Source organism: Neovison vison, chromosome 4, assembly GCF_020171115.1.
Source record: "Neovison vison isolate M4711 chromosome 4, ASM_NN_V1, whole genome shotgun sequence".
Classification (NCBI taxonomy): Eukaryota; Metazoa; Chordata; class Mammalia; order Carnivora; family Mustelidae; genus Neogale; species Neogale vison.
Genome location: NC_058094.1, coordinates 152,283,981 through 152,300,695, shown reverse-complemented (window position 1 = coordinate 152,300,695; position 16,715 = coordinate 152,283,981). Strand labels below are relative to the sequence as shown.

General features: G+C 32.9%; 1 protein-coding gene across 2 annotated transcripts in view; it reads left to right on the top strand.

Annotated features, from left to right (window-relative positions):
* SEMA3A (semaphorin 3A) overlaps positions 1-16,715 on the top strand; it is a 407,533-nt gene that overhangs the window by 316,616 nt on the left and 74,202 nt on the right. For both annotated transcript variants that reach the window (XM_044245926.1, XM_044245927.1), the window contains 2 exons: positions 2,557-2,650; positions 11,463-11,582. In XM_044245926.1, the coding sequence (XP_044101861.1) occupies positions 2,557-2,650; positions 11,463-11,582 (214 nt within the window). The remainder of the gene's footprint in view (positions 1-2,556; positions 2,651-11,462; positions 11,583-16,715) is intronic.

The window sequence follows — 16,715 nt, the reverse complement described above, 5'->3', positions numbered from 1 at the left end:
AGAGCCAGGGATAATAGTTCTGATATCAACACCTTTGCACCCCATTATAGTATGTAATGGGTATAAATTTTACACTTAAACATTCATATGTAAGAAATGTCTTTTAAGTCCCTATTCAGGAATCAATTTATATTTATTCCAGGCTCTCTTATTAGTAGGCTGAAAAGGAAATTGAATGCTTTACTATTTAGTAGAGTTATATAAGAATATAGAATTACCCAGAAATTTGGGTAAGAGTTACATTTAAAGGGAAATGCAGAAACAAAAAGGCCAGCTTTGAACACATTATCTGACATCATAACAAAGGGTAGTTTTTCATCTCTTGAACCATAACTGCCATGCTTAACCTCTCTGCTATGAAGTTTAATCCTTGACTTTGTAAATCAAATATTAAACACGAGGTTGGGAGAACTTCTTATCTACCTTGACATTTTCTTATTAACTTGGACACAAGTTCCCAGACATCAAGTGTCTCATATTTGGTGGGTAACTCCTCTATCTTTTGTCAGTTTTGCAAAATGTCTTATAAGGATAAGAAATTTGTAATAATACTGAAAACAATATTTTCAACCACATCATCACTTCTCTCTGCTTATTATGAGAAATAATCACCTATGCAAATTCTAATAAGTTTCTGTGATTTGTAGCAATAGAGTCTATATCTTTTACTGAGCAATTTCTTTTGGATTATTACCTAATTTTTATCAAAGTATATCTAAATAATACTTAAGAGATTCTTCTGTACTTTTTGTTGGCATATGTCACATTTCATATTATCATTTTAATATTCAAGTACCTATGATAAATTTGTATTTGCTAATAAGTTTATAATTTGGTTACTTACATAACTAACTTAAAGTAATATTTCTTTCAGATTATGCTAGGAAAGTTTACAGCAATAATGATAACAATATGTGTCAAATTTTCATATTCTTTTGTTATAGTGGTTATGTGAACAGAGTTAGAGTAAAAATAGAGTTCATCTTTTATTGTGCTGCTTTAAAAATGCTTTATTTCAGTTCTTTAATCTTTATAATAAACATGGGAAGTTAAATACCCTATTGGCATTGACTTTTAGAGACCTAAGGCTCAGAGAGATTAATTGGTGACCAAAGAAACAGAGCTAATCCTTGGCCCAAACAGGGCCTGACTTCTGACTCACTGCCCTTCCCACTACAACTTAGCACAGTTCTGAGAAACCTCATAAATTTCTGTGCTCTGTAAATTTCAGAACTCGGCTGAAGGACCATCATTGCCCTGGGATAGCTAATTACTGATACAGAACCATTGCGAGCAAAGGATAAAATCAGTAATTCTCACTCACAGTAATAAAGATGGAGAATGCTTTTGGTTTGCTTCCTTTTGCATTCTTCTTCCCTAACTCAAATGAATTTTAAGAGTCATAATTTGAACCTCTGCCATTAGCTCCATCAGAATTACTAAATGTTAAATAAAGTGATCCTTATTGACCATAAAATGAACACCCTTTATTATTCTAAGGAGATGGAAAATACTTTATGTGAATAGTAGAGAAATTGCCAAAAAAGCCATTTTATTTTGGTCTGTGGACAAGTTAATGTGCTACTGGAAAAAGCATATATATTCTGACCTAATTAATTCACAGAGAACTTGGTTCTAAAAAGAGTGCTTAGAAATGACCCCTTCCCCCAATTTACTCTGCTCTCACATAGACATTGCTTTTCAGTAGCTTGATGCAATCTGAAAACAGGGTCTCTGTCATGAGTTAGCTATTTCCTTCTTAATGCTTCTGGTGCAGAGCTTTCTGGAATACTTTCTACCTTGGTACTTGTGTGTGTTTCTGTAGTCAGGTAGTCAGATGTTCACTCCAGTTTCTGGGTACGTGAGCCTCAGCTGAGCATATTTTCCCCTGATAAAAATGTGTCACCTCTGTGCTGTTGTTCTGATGACACTACTTCCAGGCCTACCTCCCCTAACATCCAGTTTGATGTTTCAAATTTACAGAAATTGAGAAAGATAGTTTTCAGGTATTTCCCACCTTCTAATTTGAGTAATTTGAAAATGGTTGAGAAGCATATAAACAGTAAAGTTGTAGGAATGATTGAGTGGGGAGGTGACTGCTGTGGTTAATTAGCATTTCCTTCTGGAAGGCCCATAGGGAAAAATAAAATAGTGTATTTTGTTCTAGATCTAATATAGCGGATTGCTATTTTTTCCTCTTCGTGGAGGGAGAAAAAGAGTCATTTAAATATAAAATTCTCTCCTTTAGGGTTGTGCTTGGCATACCTATGTGATAAGATGATCACTCTATTCTTATTATGACATGTCTTATTCCTTGGAGTTCATTTATACATTATTACTTATACCATGCTAAATGTTACTAAAAATCACCAAGCTAAGAAGATTTTGGCAGTAATAATTGGTTTTAATTTACTTGGGTAATTTTGCCATCTCTAAAGTTTACCAAATAATATCCCTGGATAATGGACATGAGTATTCAACCTCTCTCTGATTAACAGGTATGTTAACATACTTCCTCTTATAAATATATTCAGCCCTTTGTTTTCTTCTCTACAGGATAACATTTTTAAGCTGGAGGACTCACATTTTGAAAATGGCCGTGGGAAGAGTCCGTATGACCCTAAACTGCTGACGGCATCTCTTTTAATAGGTGCGTAGTCAACAATCAGTTAAATAGTGCATTTTCTATAGATATTAACCAGATTGCTGTTCCTTTTTATATATCAAGACTTTCCATTATTAATTCCAAACTATCTTAGGAGGATGTCAGTTGAGGTATTTTCAAATATTTTGAAAATGAAGAGAAAACACTAAATACTGTTTTGATTTTTACACTCTCTAGTCTGTGATTCTTTTTAATCAAAGTGGTTTAATAAGTGTCTTTAAAATTGCCTGCTCTATCAGTATACATCCCCACTAGAACTTTAAAATTTATATTCTGAGAGAAAATGGTTTTGGTTTTCATTTTATGAAAGAGGTTTCCAGGGGGAATTTTGACAAGTCAGAAGGCAAGAATGTTATTCAGTCTATCTTATTCAGTGTCATTACAAGATTCGTCATACTCTCAACATTTGGACAACTTATTCAGCACAATCAGTTTTAATGGTCCTACAATTGGCAGAGACCCTATTGTGTTACTTGAGTTAATGAAGGGCCTCTGTATTCATCTTTTTTTTTTTTAACTTTAGGTGTTTGTTTGTTTTTTTAATGTAACAAAACACTTAATGTATTTCCTCTACACATTCTTCTAACCATCTTCTTTTCTGTTTGTCTTCTTTTTTTCCTTCAACAATGTAGCTGGGGAGGAAATGCTTAGTCATAGTTCTAAAAGTTGGAAATAAGAAGACAGAAGCAAGCAGAAGGAGAAAACTTTAATCTGTATTGAAAGATAAAGAATTATTTCCACATACTTTTAATCATCTTTAGACTATGTTAAATAAATGCACGAAAAGTAATACATCATTAAACAATTATTCTTTTTTTCTTTTCTTTTAACTTTTGGGCATACCAACAATGAAAAACACAAAAGATTCTGAGTCATTACCCTATTCCAGAATATATTTTTCTGTATGATCATATAGAGATTATATAACTTTTATTTCCTTTTCTTTTTTTCCCTCTTTTCTAGAAAATGTAGGAAATAACTATTTGATAATAAAAAATAATGAAACTTATGGAGTATAAAATTTCTAATTGACTTTTGCATAAGAAATCTAGATTTTTTTTAAAAAAGGAAATATAGGTTATTATTTGATGGTGTCCTAAGTTCAGTTTGCCAATCTTTTGTTTTTAAAAATAACTTTTTTTCTACTTAACAAAATAAATTCTAGTCATACTGACTACAGCATTAAGTATGAAGATACATTTTTCCTGTATTCTCTAGTTTTTACTTTACCACTGTTTCACTGATCTCTTTTCTATTAAGAATAAGAACATTGCTACATGAATTATCTTCTCTATTGCTTTTCAGATGTAGACAATTTCAGTCCATTTGATCCATTTATGGAGCTTTTTAACAGAAGTTTAAGACCTGAAGGAATGCAACGAATGCAACACACTTATAATTTACCTATTCACAGATGGCCTAGTGATTACATGTGGATGACTTCCTTAAGTGCACACATAGAGATGTGAAAGTTTTCTTAAGCAAAAGGGAGGAGTTCTACCTTGCTCAAACTTGCAGCCTATACTTACTAAAATTGCATACTGGATTAAAAAAATAAAAAAGATAGCTATTCCTCAAAAAGCAGTATGTTAAATTATGCCTAAAGCAGCTTTAATTTGTGGTATGTTTCTCAGTGGGGATTTGCTTGATTATTTATTTTAATATTCCATTGAGAAAGGATGATGACAAGTAAGTATTACATAGTTCATATGGTATGCAACCACACAAAGGCCACAAAGAATATGAAACTCCATAGTTTGGGTTTTATATTAGAACTTCTTTGAAAAAGCTATGTAAGTTTGTGAAAAGGAAAAGAGAATGAGGGATGTTTCATGAGTCAAGAAAAGGATGTGTGGCTTTAAAAAAAAAAAAAAAAAGGCAGCTTTTAAATGCAAGTCTAGACTTCACCTATCCAATCTGTAAAATAATCGAGTAACTTTTAGAGGTGTTTGGTGCTTCTTGACAAGGAAAATTATTCAAGCCAACATAAATTAATTTCTGAATCAGCTGGATAGCAAGATACAAAAAAATGAACATGTCATACTAGATCTTGTAAAATCCCTCAAAATATCTGCAACATCATTTTAATTGAAGAGCTGAGTTTGTTACCTGCTTTCTTTGTAACTATGCTATAAATTCTTATTCTCGTAGTACATTTAATTCCCTTTGTTGAGTTTTTTCTTGTAATTTTCTCTTATACTGTTTTAAAAAGCATTTGATAGAATTGTGGGTCTTTTTTTTTTTTTTTTTTTTTTACTTAAGTACTTTCTATAGCACTTCCCAAACTTCTACATACAGGAATTACAGGTGTCTCTGAAATATACAGATTGTGCATTGAATGTTAGAGAATGGCTATTGGGAAAGCCTATGTGCCCAAGAGATTTTGCATGTATTTTCCTCATCTCATCACATATAAGAAATTTTCAAGGTAGTTCCAGGCTGTTTCCTTCCCCAATACTGGGAAATAAAATTTCATGTTTGACTCAAACCACATATAAACTGGTTAGAGGAGTCTTCACAGCAGATACTTTTTATATCATCAGTCAGCCCCTTATTAAGCAGTTTCAACCACTAATAAGCTTTCCATCCAGATGACAGCTTAAAAATTAATGAAATTTATCAATGCTTAGTATACATTTTCAAAATGCCATAGTTTTTATCATTAATTTTTTTTAATAGACTTCAGTTTTAGGTTCACAGGAAAAGGAGAAGGTATCAGAGATACTATATATATATATCCCTCACACCCACTTGTATAGGCTTCCCCATTATCCACTTCCTCTACCATAATGGTGCATTTGTTCTAAGTGTTGAACCAACACTGACACATCATTATAAGTCACAGATATAAGGAGGGTACTAGGAGTACTGGTGTTATATGTAAGTGATGAGTCACTAAATTCTACTCCTGGAACTAATAGTACACTGTATATTAACTAACTGGAATTTAAACAAATTGTCATGGGATTTTAAGCTGATGACCACAGAAAATATGGATTCTTTCTTGAGCAGTGCTTAGCTACTAAATTAAGTCTCCAAATCCTATAACATGTTCTGAGTTTTTGGAGGACCATCAGGGAAGAGAGGGAAAACTGAATGGGAAGAAATCAGAGAGGGAGACAAACCATGACAGACTCTTAACTCTGGGAAACAAACTGAGGGTCACTGAAGGGTAGGGGGATGGAGGCATGGGGTAACTAGTGATGGACATTAAGTGGGCACATGATATGATGAGCACTGGGTGTTATACACTGCTGATGAATTTTTGAACACTACATCTGCAACTAGTGTACTATGTTTTGGCTAATTGAATTTAAATTTAAAAATTTTATAAAATAAATCTCCTTAGTAAGGTTAGTTTTTCAAATGTCCCTTAATAAAAATCATTTTGTCAGTATGAAATTATTGGTATTTATTTTTAAGTACATCTTGTTTCATCCACCTATAAATATTTTAATTGTAATGACTTTGTTTAAAAATCCTTTATCAAAAATAGTTTCTCCCCTACTCAGAATAAATGCCAGGTGTGTACACAAGAATAATATCTTATATTTTCCACACTAATTGTCAGCTCACATTTTCATGACGTGAAAGGTGTAGTCAACTTGAAAGTATTTTTGTTTCCTCATTGTATTGTTCCCCAGGCATTATAGTGCTAATAATTTAGAAATAACCTATTGCTGAGTAATATTGTTGAAATCTATTTCGGCAGTCTAGGACTTTTAGCTATGGTCTATTTCCCCAAGATAGAATTCTGCCTTGCCTCAGGAAAAAAAAATAATTTGACAGTAGAATATGCTCTTACTTTGTATTAGATCACATGAGATACTCCCTAAATTAATGTTATAATTGAGAATATTATTTGAACCTTCCTGAACCTCAGTTTCTTTATATGTAAAATGGCATGGCCATGCTGATTCCACTAGTTTGTTGTGGAAGTTAAGACAATTTAATAACATACCATGTTTGGGTACTTAACATATTTCTGGAATGTATGTAGGAGTAGAAGCCAAGACAAAAAATAACAGTGGTTGCTATAAAGGAGTTTGAGAGAGAGATTTGGTACCTTATTATCTTTATATTTTTAATTTTGTACCATGTGCACATGTAAACTCAAAAAATATTAGTTTAAAAGGATAACATAAGTAAGAAGGCTAGCATATTATATTTATTGGTACAGAGAAGATGCCTAATAGACGTAAAAATGTAAAATTATTCCCATACCCTTTCATTCTCAAGAAATGGATTACATCCATGCCCTGCATGTGTGTGCATGTTTGTGTGAGAGTGTGTATAATCTGTGTGCAAGAGAGAGACATAAATTCATTTTTTCTCTGTTTCTAATTACTCCTCTATTCTGTGAGTGGAATTTACTCAAGGTGTTAACAACATAATGGCTTGTCCTTAGGTTTGTTTGATTTTTGCCCAACATCCATGTCACACGTTACACCTGTGTTAGTAATGCTGTGATTTCATCAGGAAATGTTTTTTTTTTCACCTTCTACTTCTTACCACACCCTTCTTAGGAATTGCAATCCAATACAGTAACTGATCTAAGCCACATTTTTAGCTGTGAACATTTGAGCTGTGAACATAAAGTCCAGAAGTACATATGAACTTTTGTTTTTAACACATGCATCTCAGGTAATTCTGCCATGGTGGAAATGCATTTCACTAAACTCTTTGTTCACCTCAGTAAAGAATGCTTTCCATAGAGATAGTTTGGAAATCTTACAGTTAAGAAAGAATGGCATAGTACTCAAATACTAACTTTCATATTTGGTAATTTTTAGATACTTAGTTACATCTGTCAGCACTGATTTTTCTTGGTCTGATGTATTATTTTTGAGTCATCAAACTTGCTATGTGGTGTCTGTTGTGAAGAGACTAAAAACTTTGTTGGACAGAGTATCCACAGCCACTTTTTGATATATGTAACAATTCCTTGAACATATTTATACCATCAGTTTAATAAAATTGGACAAATGTCATATTTTCTTTCGCTATAGCTTAGTACATATAGAAAAGCAGAAGTATGCATTTTAACCATGATGCTATTTGAATCATTGTAGGATACATTTACCTAATACTTCAGATTTTTCAAGAAGACTTATATTAAAGGTCAGGAAACCGGAAAATTAGCATTATGCCCAAGAATCAACATATAATTTGATAACTTCATAAATGACCTAGGAACTTCAAGAAAAGTTTGACAAGTAGACATTTTTTGTTAAACATATTTTTTCTCCAAAAATAAGCCAACTGAGATATAGTAAATTTCTTATACTCACTTATCATTAGATCATTTTATATAGCCACAGAATGTACTAACTCTTTAATCCATAATGGAAATTTATAAGTATATTAAATAAAACACATTCTAAGTTGACTATAATTTATTTGCTTATGAGAATGCAAAAGTAGGATATTCTATCACCTGTACATTTGGGTGTAATAAATATGTCCTACAATTTCTGTGGAGCATCCATCCCTGATAAGAATCCTATAGATGCCTCTGCAGAAGGTCTGGTTTAAGGCCTCATTTATAAAAAACAGTTACTGATAGTGAGCATTGACAATATGAGAATGTACCTTTCATGGCTACTTAATCGTCTGGTGCCCCTACAGCTCCCCAAAATCACGTTGACTCTTGCTAAAAGTAATAGTCAGGTGGGAGGGAATTTCTTGTGATTTGAGGCAACCAGTGCCTAAACTGAAAACTTCCTTTGGTGTCTAAGTCAGTTCTTTAATTCTGTTTTCAGTAATAAATTGATCAGTAGCTTTCCTACTGAAGAACTCTCTCTAAATGACCTACTTATCTGTTGTCAAAAGAAAAGCAGAATCAAACTTTCTGCCTTTGTCTTATTTATATTGATTTTTGCCTTGCTTATGTGGAAATGAGTGAAAAAAAGTATAAGTTATAAAACAAGTGTATAAATTAGTAAGAGAAACAAATACTTATATGTATCCAAATAATACTTGCTTTTGGTATTGATTTTTTACTTTCGAATCTCCCCTGCATAGAGTTTATATGTAATAACAAGTGTAATTATGGATTTTACTCATGCTAAAGCAAGCAAAAAAAAAAAAAAGTTTGGGTGAAATAGAGGAAAGGGACTAAGTCTACTAATTTCCAGTTATATAGTAAAATAAGTCACAGAGAAGTTAAAAAAAAATGACATTCTTAACTCTTCCATTTCTGTTTATACCTCCTGTTAGGCATGTTCTGTCTGACTACGCTCTGGTATGAAATTGTCCAGTTGTCTCTTTTTGTGATTCTCTTTTCACATTTCCTGATTTTCATAACCTAACATGTCATTGAGAGGGCAATGAGGTTCAACTAATAATTTAATACTTTTGATTTTTCAAGGTAAAGAGGATTCAAGGCGTCCTATGGTAGGTGTGCAACATTAAAATATTTGAAATTAGTATGAAAATTTTAGGCTGCTTTTACAACGCATTTTTAACTAGGGGCCTGTTATTCACACAGATCAAGAAAAATAATTTACCTGAAGTTTAGAAATCCATCACATCTATTTATAAATTATTTATAAAAAGATATAATATCAACCTTAATAAAAGTGTTATAGCGATTGAAAATAAGTTAAAATTAAGGAGACAGTAGGAATTTACATATTTCAGAGTACCTTTGAAACTTATGGCTTATTCATAGCATTTTTGTGCTTTTAGAAAATGTTTATTTTTTTTTTTACCTTGGCAGATAAAATGTTATTGCAGCATATTATGATGAAAGCAGGTCAAATTTGAACTTGGTATTTAATTAGGTAAAGAGAACACTAGATGCTTTTGAATCCCAAAATACCATGACAATTTAGAGTAATAGAGTACCGTTCATTTATGTACTACTTTGTACTTACTATATTGTCAAAGTGCCATTTATACTTGCCATGAGTCACAGCAATCCAAAATAAATGATCACGGTCTTAAAACTCATTTGTAAAAAAAGGTATCTTTTTATTAATATTTCAAGCTAGACCTTGGAGTTGTGTAGTGATTCACTCTGCTTAGCTCTTGCCCACTGCCTTGGACATTCTCCAAAGGTTGGTGCATTCAGACACATTAGAGAACCACAGGTCCTACCAAAGGAATTGATTGACTTGGATCACTGAGAATGTCTATTTTCATTATAAAACCTTTATCTGTAAGTGAGAAGTGAGGGTATGAACAAAGAATATCCCATGAGAAATCAGTTAACAAGACTTTCCCAAAGGCATTTATGCTTAAAGATGCACAGGAAGTTTTTTTTTCAGTTTATCTAATAAATATGAAAATCCTTTGGAAATGATAGTGTTACACAAATGTTTAAGTTATAATTCATCTACTCCTATTTTATTTTCTGATTATTTTTCAAATCAGTGAATACAGAAACATTAACTTAACCCAAATGACCAACAAGATAATATTAAGTTTACTATCATTATGGTAGATTATTTAGAGGAAAATTTTATATTTTTTAATTGTTTCATTTTTTTGATAATTCACTATCAGTAAGCAGGCAATAATGTGTTTCATGGATGAAATAAGAGGACTACTTTTCTTTAAAAGAAAGAAAATATAATTTTTACAACCTCCAGTTTATTAAGAGCTGGTATGGTTTAGTGTAAAAGGAGTGGGATTAAACAGGCCTGAGCTTGAACTTTTACCCTTACTTTCCTGGTCATCAACTGAGCAACCTTGGGTTTCTCGAGCTATAAAATAGGGATAACATTTACATCATAGGGTTGTTGACAGAACTAAATGAGATAATTTGAAAGTGTCAAGTCACTGCCTAGCTGCCCTGCAAGCACAGAATGGTATTCAGTAAATATTAACTTCTCTTTCTCCTCCCTTTTTCCTTTTCCTTTTCCTTTTAACCTGGTCACTGTGAGTCCTCCATTATTAAACTCTGACCTGAAGTTAGAGTTTAATTAAGTATTAATTAAATAATATTAAATATTAGTTTAAATAAATATTAAATAAGTAGAAATGAATCCAAAAACACAGTAGAATCTTTAACTGTGGTGATTATGACCTGTATTTGTGAAAATTTCCTCCTCTTCAGAGTTTTCTTTTTAAAAATTTTTTACTTGTACTTATTTAAGTAAAATTTCTACACTCAACATGGGGCTTGAATTCATGACCCTGAAATCAAGAGTCATGTTCTCCTGACTAAGTCAGGCAGATGCCAGACATAATTCTTTTATATCTTAAATTCTTTTTAGACTATGTGATGACTTATAGTAAGTTAGAACATTTTTCCCATTTGATATATTCAAAAATAAAAAGCAAGAAAACAGTTTTGGGGAGGAAAATATTAGTCCTTTCTAAAGTATTGCAAAATCTTACTCAGGTACCACTAAAAAGGAAATATATTGTGAAAATTTAATTTCCATTAAAATAAAAACTATAAATAATATTTTATGGTGGTCTCTTACCCTAGTAAATAAGGATATTAGAAGTGCAATAGCTTTACACATATAAAAATGTAATGAATATAGTATGCCTTTTTTCTTTTGCCCACATAATGTAGAAAGGAATAAATGTTATGTTTTAATAATATCCCCCAAATCATGTTTTACTTCATTTTACAAAGTTCTTAATGAGTAGTCAGATACTTAGTGAGCATTTACTCAAATATTTTCAAGAAAGACATAGGATAAAAGTAAATAACTGCTTGATGATGCAGAAAGTATTTCTCTTTCTCTTAGGGTCTTTACATGAAACTTACTTTGTGTGTTTTTTCTTTCCTTAATTTAATTAAAGGCTGTGTACCTGCTTTTATTTTGTCACAACACAGATGGAGAATTATACTCTGGGACTGCGGCTGATTTTATGGGGCGCGATTTTGCGATCTTCAGAACTCTCGGGCACCACCATCCAATTAGGACGGAGCAGCATGATTCCAGGTGGCTCAATGGTAGGTGGTGGGGGCCAGGGCCCAGGCATGTTACATAACATGTGTAACTGTACTTCTCATGGACAACTTTCCTTTGACTTGAGACTTAGTGTGCAATTAAACTCATGGTGGTGATTCATGATAGTGGGTGTGAGAAAACAGGGGAAGATGAGAAAAATGAGATTAAAAACTCAGGAAAATATTTGCTTCATGCCAGAATTGAAGTTTCTCAGTAGTTAACTGTGGAAAGAAATAGATCTGGGCTGGAGCTGCGGAAGGGAGGCAGTGGAAATAGATAATGGCTTACCGGTCCTGTCTTACACAGATACCACAACAAATCTCATGATGTAGTATTTTTTTCCTCCACACCTCTCATATTGCCCTGAGAGCGTCATACGCATTCTTGAACTCTTAAACAGATTGTAGTGCTAATAACATTATGTTGAAAGTGTTTTCAGAATTTCAGAGGATTTTTATATGATTTCATTTGATTCTCTTTTGATCTTAATATCTTCTCTCAGTTTGTTTAGGTGAGAAAAATAAGACTAATATTTTATCTAAGATTATCTATAACCTAGTAATGGAAGACTTGGAGCAGAAACCCAGTTTCTTGAACTTCAGGCACTGGCTTCAACTTGATCAAATAAATTTTTTACTGTCTTTCTCTTTTTATTATATAAATAAATTTAATAGAGGAGCAAATGTTCAAAATGTATATGCCTAAAATAAATAACATTTTCATTCATATTTATAATCCTAATCTATTCTTCTATGTAGAGTTTGATTTTTTTTATTACTCACACATTTTTTTTTATTTTTTTTTACTCACACATTTATTAAGATTTTTATAATGGCCCCCACAATATTGTAATGTTTTTCTTATTCACTATCTTTATATGTATCTGTCTTTAGTCTTATGAAATAAAGCTGTACAGACCCTAATCTGCCATCTATGAACTTTTACCTGGTTTCACCTGCCTCATTAATAAGGATGGAGCTGATGGGCTATAATCCATCTATGTTCTCAGTAAGATGCTTGAATATCTCATTCTTTGAACTTCTGCCACACCTGTTTTTCCTGCCCTTTTGGGGCACCCAGAATTCCTTTTATCACCTCTCTCTTCCATTGGTTTGTTAGAGAAAAATCATACTTCTGGGAATCTTGCTGAAACTTCAGGAGACAATGAGTTCTCTGTGATAATTTTTGTTCTGATATATTTTCATACTGTAAAGTGACTATTCAAAACATAAAACATACTTCAAATTACCTCAGCCAGCTTCTCTGCCCTCCTGCAACATTTCTGATCATCCTCTTATTTATGTCTTAGTGTGAATGGTGTGCCTCTGACCTTCCATGTTTGACCACTCTGTCTTTGCTCTTAATTTTATTGTTTTTTCATAAATTTATCCAATGTACATTTCTTTGCTGTCTTTCTCTCTCTCCTTCTCTGATTTCTTTCCCTGACCTGAAAACTTGCTCATCTATTCTATCCAAATTCTTCCTTTAATCCTAGTATGATGTAAAATCCCGGGTGTCTAAGTCCATAGTCTGGTTAGGATCTTGTTTCCTCAATATTTTCAGCAGCATTAGCCACTTTAAACCTGAGCTTGAGCCCAGGGAGCTGCTTCTCCAAAAGACACAAATAACTTTCTATACCCTGTTTTATAATCAGTATATCCATTTGGATACTATCTCTTGCAGTATTTCTCACTGTTAAATACCCCTTTCTCTTTAGAGTGTCACTTCTCTTAGCTTCCCTCATTTCTTGCTCTGCCAAGTTTCCAGTAAGCTTGACATCACTTCCCCATTGTTTGTATCTTAAATGCAGATGATGTATAAGATCATTCATAGGGGCGCCTGGGTGGCTCACTGGGTTAAAGCCTCTGCCTTTGGCTCAGGTCATGATCTCAGGGTCCTGGGATCGAGCCCCGCATTGGGCTCTCTCATCAGCAGGGAGCCTGCTTCCCCACCTTCTCTCTCTTTGCCTGCCTCTCTGCCTACTTGTGATCTCTGTCTATCAAATAATTTTTTTAAAAAAGATCATTCATAATTGAGTACAAACACTGTGGTAATCAGAAGGGTCTGGACATAGAATCAAATACCCATGCTGGGGGGTTCAGGAGGAATAGTAAGTGACCATATGAAAAATTAGAGGCCTCACCAAGGAAAAGAAAAGATCCTGAGATCACCATAAAACTGTGTGTGCAAAACTATACAAGAGCCATGCTCCAACAAAATTGCAGAGAACAATTTTAAAATATCCTCTGTAAATTATTAAACTTTGTATGGAGTCAAAATCATGGGGAGGGGGATTCTTAACATTGCTATCTGGTCTGTTCTCAAACTGAAATATTTATGTAGGAGGGGAAAATGTTTTTATTCAGCAAGAAGGAGACTTTGATCTACAAGAACTCTAAAGGGCATACAGGCTTTCACTGTCCATCCAAAAGAAAATCCAAGAAGATGGAATAACATAAAGGAGAGTATAGTATCCATTTCATTTTTATGGCCTTGGAGGAAAAAAGTCATCAAGTTAAAGCTGCTTTTGTGTTGCACACTTACATGTTGACAGCTGAATCTGAAGAATTTACACTGTGGAAAAGCAGTCATTGTCCAGCTCTGTACTTCATCTTGCAAATGTGTAGTTCATTTGAGAATTCAGTTATCAGTCTCTCAGCACTAAACGTGAGAACTGATTTTACCAAATTAGCACAAAGGTTACATTTGACAGGGTGCAGAAACCAGAACTGCTGCACAAGGGAGGATGCAGACACATTGGAGAGAGAACCAAGGGACTGTGTGAATCACAAGCCTCCTGAAATTAAATGCCATTCCAGAATAAAATTGGAAGCATAATGTTTACATATTCATGCATAAAATAAATGAGTTTGAGGCATCAGCGTAGACTACACAATCATTTGTGCTGCCAGGAGTAATAAATACTACCAAGGTACTTTTTGAAAGGTCTTTGGGGCTATTAAAATTAATTTTGGCACAGGAGTGACTTTTCTCAAATCAGTTCAAACCTACTCAATTATTTTGGACGAATCAGTTGACCTATTTTAGATGACTTTTAATTTTGTTTTTGCTAAAGAAAAAAACAAAATCATTTGCCTAGAATTAGATCTTAAATATCTTGATATTTTTAATTTCACTATTTTCATAATCACTAAAATTTATATTTTTATAATATCATCAGTCAAGGTTTAAATTTAGCTTCATTTTAACAGGAAAAATTAGGAATGAGTAACAATTTTAGATGAAGAAACAGAAGAGAGATGGTAACTGCTTTTTAAAAAATAATTAAATTAAATTTAAAAAAATTTTTAACTAAATTTTTTAAACCCTGGTTTAAGGTTACTAGTTCTTAGAATAACTTTTTTTGATTTCAGGAAATGTATTTATATGTGTTTGACATGATGTGCCTGAATTCACTGTTTTTCTTGTGTATTAGAAATTCGCTTAATATTATGTCATTTTAACTTCATTTTAACTTCAATTCCAATTTCAACTTACTAACACTGTGAAACTTAGGTATAGTTGTTCTCTATATATTCATAGTAAGGAAGCAAATAATTTTATGTTTCTGTTATAATAATGATTTCTTAACATTTAATATGTAAATGCCACTTAGTTCTTATACATGTTAGCCATTCATTAGAGCAGATGGATGGCTAACCTACATTTATTTTTCTTCTTTGATGGACACTATTTCCAATATTGTTCTTGTCTTGGGCTAATGCTGGGATGCAGTGTGATACGGAGGAAAGACTGGTCTTTGGAGTAAGACAAACTGTCACACTGACTCCTTTTAATGGAATTATAATATTACTTAACCTCTTATAGTTGTGGAAAACTGACCACATGATAATGTGTAAAAACTACTAAGTGAATGATTGGCATAGAGTAAGCACTTAATTGTGAATTTACTCTGTATCCTTTATTTCACATCCATTGGGTGGAGCATGCTTAGGAAGCTTCGTCAGATCCATTCTGTGAGTTATTTCATTTGAGTCAGGGTGAAAGGGCAGTCAGAGTCAGGTTTAATATATGAAACCACATGGATCCTTGAGAGAGCCAAGGCCCAGTGAACACAAACAGACCTAATTACAGTGCTCAGAGTGTGAGGCCTTCCCACTCATTTCAGGAAGACCTGGTTTCTTTTAGTGGAATTTCCTAAAAGGATCGTGCTGTGGATAGACCAACCCACTTGCTTTTTTCTATAATTGAAATGGCATGCAAGTCATCATTCCACTTCCTCTCACTTGTAACACTCATACCAGGATGGCCTGCCCTCTTTGGAATCAGGATAGCTTCCTCTGTGGTCATGTACTAGGATATTTCATGTTCTCTGAAGATTCAAGTTTCTCCACAAGACATTTTTATGAAAATAGAACCAAGCGGTGTGACCGCAAGTAATCTATGAGAGCACAAATTAATATCACATAGTACATAATCTGAAATCACTTGTATAACTCTTTCAATGCCCTATTTTAATACTACCATCTTTAAAGGCATAAACTGTCAGAGTATCCAATTAGACATTTTTATAAGTAAAATGAATTATCTAGCTTTGCATAATGTCAGACTTCTTAATGATACCAGTCTGAATTATTTCTCTGGCTTAAGTACATCAATATTATTTTGCTGACCTTGGAGGAAAAAGCCCTTTGGATGCCTTATTTTATGGTTATATGAACAGATGAGTATTGTATAAATTAAGTGATCATTCAGTTAAAACAACAACAACCATAAATATCCTATTGGTTTTCATAGCATATGAAAAAGCAGCAGGAATATCATCTTTTTTTAACTTTTGAATTACATCTCCTATGAATTATACTTTGTATTCATTAAACCTCTGAGGCATGAATGTAAGGAGTCAAAAATAAAAACGATAATATTTTTGGTTATTTTTGCTGAAATGATCCCGAAACATAGATGTGTAATAGTTCAAAACAATCTCTACCTAAACACAACTAAATAGTTATCTGAGGTTTTTTCCTCATGAATCTATTGCCCAGAAAAATTTTCATACTGATAAATAATGCATACCCCCCAAAAGTATCTTTTTTTTTAAAAAAAAATACACAGCATGAAATTATTCTACTCTCCAAATGATGATAAATTTAATGAAATCACTAAATATGCTT